This window comes from Pipra filicauda, unplaced genomic scaffold, assembly GCF_003945595.2.
Source record: "Pipra filicauda isolate LSUMZ 115617 unplaced genomic scaffold, ASM394559v2 scaffold107_size2268652_pilon, whole genome shotgun sequence".
In the NCBI taxonomy this organism is placed as follows: Eukaryota; Metazoa; Chordata; class Aves; order Passeriformes; family Pipridae; genus Pipra; species Pipra filicauda.
In genome coordinates this window covers 442083-454523 of record NW_024103518.1, presented here as the reverse complement: position 1 = coordinate 454523, position 12441 = coordinate 442083, and the positions used below count along the sequence as shown (strand labels likewise).

General features: G+C 38.2%; 1 protein-coding gene and 1 long non-coding RNA gene across 7 annotated transcripts in view; one reads left to right on the top strand and one right to left on the bottom strand.

Annotated features, from left to right (window-relative positions):
* SHC3 (SHC adaptor protein 3) overlaps positions 1–9353 on the bottom strand; it is a 59711-nt gene extending 50358 nt beyond the window's left edge. The window contains exons 1-4 of one of the 6 annotated variants that reach the window (XM_027742610.2): positions 9031–9353; positions 8383–8575; positions 8016–8098; positions 6935–7099 (exon numbers count right to left, since the gene is read on the bottom strand). In XM_027742610.2, the coding sequence (XP_027598411.2) occupies positions 6935–7084 (150 nt within the window). In that variant the 5' untranslated portion in view covers positions 7085–7099; positions 8016–8098; positions 8383–8575; positions 9031–9353. Of the gene's footprint in view, positions 1–6934; positions 7782–8015; positions 8099–8382; positions 8576–9030 lie in introns of those variants that run through there. The other 5 variants (XM_027742621.2, XM_027742618.2, XM_027742614.2 and 2 more) reach the window with 5 other exon arrangements.
* Positions 9354–9386: 33 nt separating this feature from the next.
* On the top strand, positions 9387–10763 carry LOC120323083. Its single transcript, XR_005563210.1, has 2 exons — positions 9387–9619; positions 10678–10763. It is a non-coding gene; the product is annotated as an uncharacterized LOC120323083 (long non-coding RNA).
* The last annotated feature ends 1678 nt before the right edge of the window (positions 10764–12441 follow it).

Below are 12441 nucleotides of genomic sequence, written 5' to 3'. Positions count from 1 at the left end.
TTAAGTTAACTCTAAGGTCTTATTTCTTGCTAGCAAGGGGAAAGATGCAACAAGAGAAACAAATTTTGCTTCTGACAATTTTCTAATCTCCATCTCAAATGGGGTTGAAAACAAAACACCTTCAAAGAAAATACCTTTTTCTTATTTCATACCTGTAGGTGGATGAAACAAGATTGCCAGCATCACGGTCAAAAATATTTTTGCTGTACAGATGCTAAATGAACTGGGCTTTCACAAGATTTCAGGAAAAAAAAAAACGTATCGGTAGTTTTGTGTGAACAGTATTTCTTATGTTCTTATCTTACAGACAAAAGCTTTTGCATGCAGAACCTCAGAAATGCAAGTATCAGAAGTTCACACATTGGACAATGATTTATTCCATTACTTTAAATGTAAACACATTCTGTACTATGACTCAATTCTTTGTATGGGCTGAAAGTTTTCTTTAAAAAACACTACACTTGCGGAAAAAAAAAACAGAACCTTTAGTCCTACAGTTTTTAAAGTTAATTTTAAAAATATATAATAATGGATGAATGAAATTATTGCAGTGTGAACCAATTAGAGTATGCACTGCAGTATCACAAATGAATTGGTTCATTTTCACAGCTGCATACTTTAATTCAGTGAACTTTCCAGACTGTTTTGCTGCTACCTTGAATATCCACTAAGATATATTTCCCTTTAAACCATCATGCAGATTAGCTGGAGCAGCTTATGTTCTGCATCAGAACTCCTTTAACACACAAAAGCTTCTGCAGCCAAAACACTAAGCTTCAATGGTTGAAAATCATAATTAGACATCTGAAACTGTTAAATATGAACACCAAAAATATATCCAATTATTAAAAAATTTATGCTGCCTCAGTCATTAAGTAGAACTGCTTGATAAGGAGTATTACTAAACCACAGACCCAGAAAATGGAGGATCTAACAGGTGCTTTTCCATTATGCCAAATACAAACCTCTGTTAAGTATCTGACACACACACTATACTGTTATGCTTTTTAATCTGTGCATTTGGAGGTGTGACGTCGGAAGGACCTGTCACTGTCAAAACTGAAAATCCAAAACATGCAGGGAGGCAGAAGGAGTCCTTTTCTATCTGAATGCCACATGTACCTCTGGTCTTCATCCCAAGAGTTCTGCAATTAAATCCAGCACCCCTGCTTTTTCTGTCCACCTCGTGCTCTTTTCTTTGTGCCATCCTATACCATGTTTATTTTTATTGTTTATGGTTTTGGTTGCCATTCCTGCCTAATTTCAAAGGCCTTTTTTTTTAGCCTTTAAACTTTTAGCTGTGACTCGGATGGTCTGATTCACTCTTTTGAGACCAAAATCTTTCCTGGCCCTATGAAAATTTATTTGAAAAACCTAGGGGAATATCTAACTTAGTAAACAAACATTCTAGATTATTGAATTGCACCCAATCCCTCCCAGAAAACAAGGGATAACTGGAAATATGACGGCATTGAGTCCCATCATTGTTGGACAGGCTCTGCCTCAGACCTGCCTGGAGCAGACAAAGGTAGAGCTGCATCACTTTTTGTTCGAAACACATAGAATCAAATGAAATTAATATTACATGACTATGTAGAATTGCAGAGAAGCAATACTGAATCCCTCCTGCTCTAAGAAATTTATTTCATTGCTTAGGGGAGTAAACCAACTTGAAAGAGAGCCAGCAGCTGGAAACACTGGTTTCCTCTGACACTAAACCAGGGCAGATCTGAGGGTTTTTTTCATTGTAAACAACAGGAAAATTTAATATTGATACTTTGTGCATTCACCTGAACTATCTTCTACAAAACAAAGCCAGGCTGTAGCACAAGTATAGCTACTGTGTTAGTGGAGACAAGATTTCTCTCGGCTAGGAGAGAAAGAAGCACCCTGACCCTGGGACAAAGGAGTACCTTGTCTCCAGCAGCACAGAAACCCCGAGGATCTTGGTTCATCTGTTTTCCTTATGTTTGTAGTGGCAGATATTTAGATTGGGCTCGTGATATTCTTACTGCAAACGCTGTCGGATGACAAATAAAGAAACCAACCACTCAATTTCCAAGGAAAAACACAGAAGAAACTCTGGCTGCATGCAGTTTTTACCTCCAAAACTGACCAGCTAAATTCATCTGGGGATTTTAAAACTGCAGGATATATATAACTAGCAGGATAAATAACTAGCAGGAGTGTATAATTTTTGCTTTAAACAAAAATATTTCTCACTTCAGCTATTCAAATCAACATTAACAGTGTCCAGAGCGTGTCACTCACAAAATAACCCTAGGCATGGAAATTATGTCAAAGCTTCCAAGGCAATTTGCAAACACTCCAAATGTACTGAAGAACAGATATTCACATTGACAGTTGAATTCTTCAACTCTGAAATCAATACATGCTTTATTTCCTATGAAAGGTGTGCAAATGTACAGTAATAGTACTTGATTCATGTAATTAGAATAATATTATAATTAAAGACTCTACACTATGATTTCTGCTGGTAGGAACTGATCTAATTTCTGCGAGAAATGGTCTTTTCATATCAGTGGGCTGTAAAACAGACCCACAGTATTTCAGATCCATGGAGATCAAAAGAACAGTTTTCGAGACAGCAACAGGCATCAATATCATTCTTTCATAGTTCAAATAACAGTGAAAGAAAATGCAAAGGATACTAACTGATCTCACAGGAACATGGCACAATGGGAGGGCTTAATTACTAAAACCAATGCTCTCTTTGTCACTTCCTTCTCTCTCCCCTAATCTGCACGCATGCAGCTTTAAAATCCACAATGGTTAGCCAGTTTCATTAGTCTTTACTAACACTGTTTGGGTACCTGTGTTGAGGATAGCAGACTCTGAACCAAAGTCAGTATTCTATCCTATTATCACCACATGACTGAAACACACAACACACTTCTTAAACCTCATTACAAACAGGATGCTCTGGGACTGTGCTCTTTATTATTAGAAACACATGCACATAATCCTACTGAGTATGTTTTTACTCAGGCCGTGTCAAGCTATCAGTGACTAACCATCAACACTACTGCAATTTGACTGACAGAAGTAGAAATTGAATCTGACCTAAAAAAAAAAAAAACAAAAAAAAAAACTTGCACAAATTTTCTTCTAAAATGAAGATAAATTCAACATCAATCAAAGAGAGAAACTAAAAAAGTCTTGCTGTTATGTTAATTTTGGTGTGGTGTGGGTTTGTTTTTTCTTCTTAAACAGGAAATTAATGCTGGTTAGAACAGAAATAAAAAAAAAAAAGAAACATTCTTCCAAAGAGCCCTCAAGTCTTCCAGGGGAAGGCCACATATGTTGCAGTTTCCACTGTGTCAACTCCATTTAAGGGTGAGCTTCAAAGTCTGGGTTAGCCACTAAGGAGACACAGCAATTCAGTCCATCCTTAAGCTCACACACAACTTTCAGTGTACAGAGGCAGCCTCAATTTATTTCAGAGGGAATGCTCCCCGTAAACAGTGTCGTGCAGGAATGTTTGCAGAACTGAAGCCTTGACGTGGTGATGTGTTCAAACAGCATCACAGTGATGTCTATTTTCCATATCAGATATATATGCTGTTACTCCCTCCCAAGGAATGAAAGTGTAAAAATATTAAAGAAATAACTGCAGTTAGGATTATACTCTTTAAATACTTTGCTATAATATTAATAATTTAATGTGCTTTTCACTGAGATATTTGCCTGGCTTGTGATGATTCTTTTGGATGAAGCAGTTCTTCCTCTCTCCCAGACACTATATTTCTACCTGGTTTTATGGCTCATTAGCTTTTTCAGATATACTTCACATAGGTATATAAAATTATGCTACAGTATTTTTGGCTTATTTAGTTTTGAGCTGCTGAGAAAGAGCATTTTAAACTCTTTGACACTTGTTACAAAATCCAATCATGAGTTACCTAAAGACAGGCATCATTTGCCTCCTGACTCTTGACTGTGCTCTTAATTAAATGTAACAAAACTCTAAATGTCTATTACATTACCCAATTAAACTCACCAGTAGATATTTATCATTGGACAGAAAGGTTACATTGAAATCTTTAACCATCCTTACATTACTCAGTTTTACACTTTTTTTTATTCTGTGTATTCATTTTTCTGACAACAGGAACATTTACAATCTCTCTCCATAGTAATCACTCCCACTGTGGGGAAAACACTGAGCTCTTCAATGACTTCCATTACAATAGCAAATTATTTCTTTTTTTTTTTGTCATTAATTCATAATTTGTTAAAGTGTTCAGCAGTAGCATTAAGTAAAACATCAGTAACTCACAACTTTATGTCCCCTAATATGGTTATGATCATTGTCTAAGTCATTAGTAAATTGTGGGGGTTTTTGGTGAAAATTTTTATATTAAAATAATATATAAAAATGCAACATGAAATCCACTGGGAGAAAAAAAAATACAGAAAGTGCCAGCATTTTTGTGGCTGAAAATAATTCCATCATAGCAGACCATGAAAATCAGAATACAGCTACTGTTTACCATAATCCTACACCCATTTTTAAGCATTATACAATGCCCATTTTAAAGAGGAGTAATGTGTGAAAATGTGGGGACAGCAGTGAAGTCTCAGATTTGCCATACATTGTACACAGGAATTTTGTGCCTCTTCAGAAGACTCTAGTGTGAGCAATCAAACTGCCCAGTAGTTACAATTAGCCCTGTCCCGTGGCTAATCTTACGTTTTGAACATGGATTAATGAGAAAATAGTAACCTGATGCACATTTACACACAAAAACTACAGAAGTTTCGCTGTTGAAAAAAAAAAAATCAAATTTTCGTCTCATTTAGCAAATGGCATATGGAATTTTCTGCAAGGTATGTGGTACTAATTGAACATGGTACGAGTCCACCAGACAGTCAATATAGCCATGAGGTATCCAAGGAATGTTTCCCTTCGGTGGACATTATCTGTGTATTGATTTGATGGCCTGAATGGATAAAAGCTTTGGTAACAAACAATGTTTGAGGATTTGGGAACTGCACTTCTTATCTGTATGAATGCTGCAGTTGCTGAGGAAAATTTTGAGACACTTAATAAACGAGCACATTAGGAACTAAATAGGATCAGTTTATTTTCATTTACTCATTAACCACTTACTTTGGTATTTATTGTCAACCTTTTTTTTTTACACTGAGACCACTGTTCTGTGCCAGAGACCACTCTCATGCCAGAGAGCATGAAGCCAAAGTTATCACCCAATTTTTTTAATAGGAACAATAATCTAGGTTCCATACATTTTAATGACATTAACAAACACCTAAAAGAAAGTTGTATGGTACCGATGATTTATTTTGAAAATTCTGATATACACAATGTGTATAAATACACTTTCAGGTATTTGACACCAACTGAACTGATTAAAATATCAGTTATGCTATCTGTGTTAGATACGGGTTAATTATTAACTTTAAATGTTAGTCCATTTCTATATAACTTTAATTCTCTTTTCAATTCAGGTAAAACAAACAGCAGCAGTGAATTCTCACTTATCCTAAGCAAAATTAAAAGTCAAATGGTTGAGTCCCCCGAGCTAAGGTGAAAATGACTTTCTGTTAACCAGAGTATTTCTGTGCAAAAGAACATCAGAGTCTCAACACCACTATATCCAGCACCAGTGGGTTATTTTTATCGAGACACTTGAAGAGTAACAGAGCAGCAGTTTGTGGCTTGAAAGGTAGCACTGACTCCTTTGTAGCTCCAGTAAATTTCAGAGTAGTATAAAAGACAGGACAATTTCAGTAGTGCTCTGAATGGGTCAACTTCCTCAGTCTACCACCACTTGCAAAATCTTCCATCACCACTAACAGAAAGAAATGAAATCTGCTTCCCAGTCCTTCAACAGTTAAATGTGCACTCTGCTTTTGATAATGAGACTGGAGAAGAAGCAATGAGAGTTAAGTAACAAGGGTGTCACTCAGTTTTAGAGCATCCTGAAATAAAGTCACACTGTGACTCTTATACCAAAAATAAGATGAGATTAAAAATAGACCTGTAATATTGGTAGTCTGTTACAAAACAGTTTAACATTCAACACAAAAGCTACTTGGCAAATAAAATATGGCAACTGAAGAACAAATCCTGGAAAATAATGTTATTTTTATACTTTCTGCACTGAAACTTTATGCTGAAAGGTGTAACCAGAATCTTACCTAACCACAAAAAACGTTGCACATACCCTTCTCTTGAAGGCTCTAATTTAACAGGTGGTTTCAAAATACTTTCAAAGCATATGGAAATATCACCCTGTAAACCTAAGAACCTCTGCTCTTGACATGCTGTATCAATGAACTGAAAAGAGCAATAACATTTAAGGTGGCTGAATCCTCATTATGTAAAACAAGCTGCATTTTCCTGGTCTACCCCCTACAGTATTTCTATTTGTGGAACACAATAAGAATTGTGCTCTCTGCCTTACTTCCCTAAGATTTCAAATATCATTTCAGTTTAGAAACACACCTGCCCTGAGAGGTATTTTCAAACTGAAAAATCATGCATGATTAACAGTTTTTCTCACATCAAGGGCTCCTTCTTTCCTCCTGTATATTGCACCAGACATATTGAAAGGCTACGTATCCAAGATATATACAGTATGCTAGATAACACTGAAAACCTAAATTCAGAAGAAGGAAAAAAAAGCCAAACCAAAAAGTAACAAAATCAGCTTTTAGCTTAGGAACAGTATTTTCACACAGCTGTAGAACATTATTTGCAGGTTTGCTCTAATGAAACAAATTAACACAGCTTCCCAACCCTGCCTTCCTGCATTTACATTCCATGTATTATGCACCAAAAAAGCAATATACAAATAGAGATCCTTTCAGCCTGACTAGCCTGTCTGCAAAACCAGCAGAGAATTTTCCATTGATTAAAACAGAGAATGGAAGAAAACAGACCAACCTTCACAATGTACGTCACACCAGGTCCCAGGATCTTCTCATTCGAGTGCAGCCATCCTCGAGAGGGTTTACTGACAAAGCTGCTACTTTGATTCCAATCTTCACCTCCCAGGTGCATTTCCTCTGACCGTGCCTTTTTCCCCATACTCATCTTGCTCACGTCCTGCTGAGAACACGAAGTGGCAGAGACAAGGTTACATGTGTTGTCTGAAGCCCCTGCTGCTGAACTAGAAGCACTCGAGCTTCCCTGCAACTTGGAGACAGCAAGCTCCTTTACTGCAGAGGAGAGGTTTTTGATACCCAAAAGGCTGCCTGTGCTAGAGAGTTTCAAGTGGGACACTTTATGGATGAGGCTACACAGGGTGGTGGGTCCATCTTCGTGGTCCTTGCGGAGAACCTCTGTTGAGACCAGGTACGAAGGTGAAGCTGAAGTCGTAGCAACTGTTGAGACCTTGCTGTTCATGGACAAATTGTGAATAAGATCATCAACTGATGTCACAGAATCATTCCTGAAGCGGTTATACTTGGTACGTTGAAGCATGCCCTTCTATCTGCTCTCCTGCATATGTTCTGGCAAATCTGATGCCAAGGCAGGAGATGCCTGCACTAGCATAGCACACGACTCATAACGACACGGACGGATAACAAGATTTTGGGGTAAAAAAAAATCAAAGAGTATAAGGAAAAACAAGCAGGAAAAAAAAAGTATATTTTTAAGCAATTTCTTTTGGTTCCCTGCTAAGGTTGGGTGAAGTAACAGTTTTCTGTGACTGAGATCCCAGTCCTGCTTAGAGCTGCCAACTCGCTCACAGCAAAAGCATGACTCACACAAATGAGAAGGACCCTTTTCAACAAAAGGCTGTGAACACTGCAAATCACTTCCTGTAGCCAAAAAAAAAAAAAAAAAAAAAAAAAAAAAAAAAAAAAAGAAGAAAAAAAAAAAACCACATCCACCCACTTACAGCACACTAGCTACCAATCAATTCTCAAATTTCCTTTTCCTATCTTCTCAAACAGATATTTCCTTTCAACCTTTAATTCCTATCCCCTCCCACCACCCTTTTAGTACCAAAGGCAATTACCTTCAAAACTGAATTAATAGCCTTTATGAAACATCACACTTTATTCTTCTGTTAAAATTCTTCCACCTCACACATTTGTGAATCTATAAAGAAATCACAATTAGATAGCAAATACTGGGATAATATTTACATACATATATCCCCTCTCTCCTGTACCTGCAACAAAACACAGGCACCTTAAAGGTTTTCAGAACAGATGACAGAACTAAGGAATATGGACATTTTCTCCCACAAAAGCAGTCTAACAGTGCCTTTTTGTCAATGCTGTCCCTCACAGAAACTGTTATATCCCAATTTTGACAAAGAAATGCTTCTCCCCATTACTCCACAAGAACATTCTATTTTAATTCAGGAATTACATAAGTACCTATGTGTGAAGAAAAGCATTTTTCTGATGTCTGACAACAGGCTTAACAGATGTTTTTTCTTTCACCACTGATATTCACTCTGAAGAAAGACAGGAAGAAGATCTTCAATTCACTGGAATGTTTGGTTTAATTCTGAAAAACTCGAAAACCTGAAATAATATTAAAAAGTCCAGAGAGCAGCAAACTGACATCCTGCAGTGAAAAACAAAAAAAAGGTCTTTATTTAGCACGTTAGTCAAAAACACTTGATCTGAGAAGTAGCAAAACATGCAGAAAGCAGGTATTTAATGTTTCCCACTTCTTTTTTTTTTTAAAGACAAAATATGTACAGCATTGTGACACACAATGCCCATCACAAGCCATATGGCTTTTTCCTATAAATCAATCTGCTTTGCAAAACATCTTTCGGATGTAGGAAAATACACTGCATTATAAAGAAATTCAGATCAGAAAAGTTGCATAGTGCAAAGCTATTTCTTAAATACATGACTAACTGCAGCACAACTTAAAGGAAAAAATCCTATGGAATTCCTTCCTCCTCCCATTGCTAAAGGCTGCAGTATACAAAGTGCAAATACAGTGAAACAGCCAGCTCAAATACAGGTATTTAATTAGTATATTCATGACATATTGAATTAAATCAGCACCTCTTATCCCAGCAGTGATGAATAATGGCAATGTCTTAGTCAATGTAAAAGCAGGTTTCTACTGATCTGCAGAACAGCCTTTCATCACCACACTGCAAACCTGCTACAGCATCCTCACAGCATGCATTCCTCTCTTCATTCTCCTAGCACAGCAACAGCAAGTATACACACCACAGCCTATTTTTACGTGTCTCTACAGCCCAGAAAACCCTACTGCTCCCGAACGACTGTCTTCATTAGAAGCGGCTAGCGAGACTGCAAAATGTGAATGAGATTCTGAGCGTGTGAATGAAAGGGCTGGCTAGCATCCCCACATTTCTGTGAATGAAGCGAGGCCTCGCAGCCTCTGCCAGGCAATCCCTTGGGTGCTCACCAGCCCAGCCAATACCAGCCGGCGCTGATGACTCATTCAGCAAAGCCTTGCTAAATAGTGGAAGATCCCATTTCGAGCACAGGCGGCACCCTTTTTTTGCGGCAACGCCAGAAAATGAAGCCGGCGTCTGAGCCGACGGGAGCGGGTCGCAAAAGCCCCCCGTGGGAGACGGGGTGTTCGCCAGAGAGATGCCCGGGGTGTCCACAGGGCTGGCAGGTGAGGAAAACCGCGGAGTCGGGTCTGGGTTTTCTCCCCGACTGTGTTCATTCAGCCAATTCATTTACATCCAGGACAGGAACATGAATGTGCACATTTCGTTTGATGTTTGATTGCTCCCTGCGTGCGCCCGCAGATTCACTGGTTCTGCAGGTTCGCCTTCACAGACCTCCGGCGAGAAATAGCCCCAAACAAACAAACGAAAACAACAACAAAAAAAACCTCACACAAACAAAACCCCAAAACGAACAAACAAACAAACAAAACATAAAAAACCCAGCCACGAAACAAAGCCAAAACCCTGCCTGAAAAAAAAGAATTGCATGGACTTATTTACCCCTTTTTTACCCTGTTAGCACAGTAAATATTTAACGATGGTATGACCATCGGTCCACTGAAGGGGGGGAGGAGGGCAGAGGGAAAGCTAGAAGACAAAAGCTTCCCAGAGCACCAGCAAGAGGTCTGTTTTCTGGCACTGTTTCGCTGGACACAAAAATGCTCCCAAGACATCCGTTGGATGTAGAGCTCCTCTGGAAACCTGATATTAGGCACTGCAGAGGACTAGAAGCCACTGCATTACTCAGTGCTTGAAATCCAGTGCTTATTTCAGTGTCTGGCTGGGGAACTGTCTCCTTTACAAATCCAGCCCTAAACGGGGAGAACTGAACATTTTAAAACCTTGCCTTTTACAGTTTCTGGGATTAGAAACAGTGCATAATTTTGCCCTACATAGGCAGCAGGTTCAAATCCAATTCTGGGATAATAAATGAAATAAGAAGACTGTGTAATAGGCATAAACTCCAATTAAAATTAGGATCTAGCTCATTCTAGCTATTGCCAAAGAATTTATAATGTCTTTGGCATTTCCAACACCATGCCTGTAGCTTGCACACTGACTATACCACACCTGCCTTCAACAAGCTGGTTGCTGCCCATATCATAGACAGCAAGACATTCAAACCACCATTTCTTCCTTATCTCTATTTGAAACCTATGTTAAGGCAGCTCATAAAGTGGATCCAAGTTGAAAATGAGCCTTTTTCTTTCCTTTTTTGCAGGGCTATGAACCACCATGATTAACAAACAGCCGTGGAACTATGACTTCATTGCTGACCCAGTAATAAAATGGCAGGTGGAAATTCGATGTTAATAAATGCAAAGTAATATATAATCCTAGAAATACATACACAGTGGGGGTGGTGCACTGCCTCTGACAAAGTACAGCATTTCTTATGAACTAGTGGTGATTTTGGCATCTCAGACTTCTTTTTCAACTTCTGTTGGTTTTCTTTTTCATTTCTGTTTTCTCATGGACACTCCTGGTGTAGTCCTTGTTTCATGTCACTGTTCCTCCTTTTTTTCCTCCAAGCAGCACTCATGGTCATATCCATAGCCAACATCTTTTTCCTACTGTACCTTCACTACCTTTGCAAACTGTATTTCAGAAGAAAGTAATTTGTATTAACAGCAAAGGGTAGGAAAAAAAAACAGATGCTGGGGACAAAATCAGAGGGAGAAACTACATTTTTTTGAGGCTTAAAAGGTTTTAAATTGCTGCAGTTGCAAACATAGGAGACATTGTCAATACACAAGCTAAACCAGGTAAGATGGTGTGATCACCAAAAAGAGGAAACACACGGAGTACAACCACTGTGTTCCTCTCACTGTAGTAAGAAATTCTCCTGAATGCAAAAAAGGTGACTTTCAGTGATCCATATTTAGAGAAATATTAATCACATAATCAGATTTGGCAAATATACCTCGTTCCAGTAACACACTATGGTCAAACATGTACTCTCTATCCGAATAAGAACTGTTGAAGTTCTGCTGAAAGACTATTTGCATTTCCAGGGTGTCTGCCCAGTGGCAGTAAAACTGCTCATGGACTAAACTGGATTTAAGAAATTCATGGAAGACAGTGTCTTTGGCGGGGGGGGGGGTGGAATCCAAAATGAATTTGGGTAGCTAAGTTAAAAGAAACAGTGAATCTGTCCAGAAACACAAACACAGATGTTGCTAAGAGTTTTAATACTATACAAAAAGCAGCCATAAGGCCATCATAGTTGACATCCCTCTTTACAACAAGCCCTAAACAATTACTGTTACTATGATGTAACATTAAGCCATCAGCAAACAGGATGCTATTCCTCACATTGTAGTATGATGGACACAAGTTTTTATGCTTGGGCTTTAGTAAATGCTCTTGCAGAATCTTTAATACTAACAAATGGTCAATTCCATTAAAAAAAAAAATGTTTCAATAGGACAAAGATTTCTAATATCCTGTAGGGACATTCTTCTTTTGATTAGTAATTCAGAAGGAAAAATACCAGCTTTCTTTGCATGGCCCAAGCTAGACATATACCAGAAATCTCTTACCTATGTATTTATTAATCAGCCTCATCCAGCTTTCTTTGTGTGAGACAACCTCAGATGATCTAGGTAACAGAGGAGCAAGATGACATCAAGGCAAGCTGAAAAGAAGTATGATATAACTTTCTTAAGAAAAAAATATTTCTAAACAATTTGATCTCTTCTGTTTTTACATACTTAATATATCATATTCTGTATTCCTCTCTTTCTCTGATTTACCTGCATACAGAGCTCAGTTACATCTTACTGTGATTTCAAGGGAGGCTTATCATGTAGCTGACAGAAATAATGAGAAGCACTGAACTTCCCATCAGTGCCATGACTATCTACCTCCACCTCAAAATATTTCGCAGGAATAAAAACATGGACTGGGCTCACATCACTTTTTTTTCATACTGGGTGTTTTGAGTCAGACCTCAGCTTACTGTCCTAGGCAAGAAAACCACATG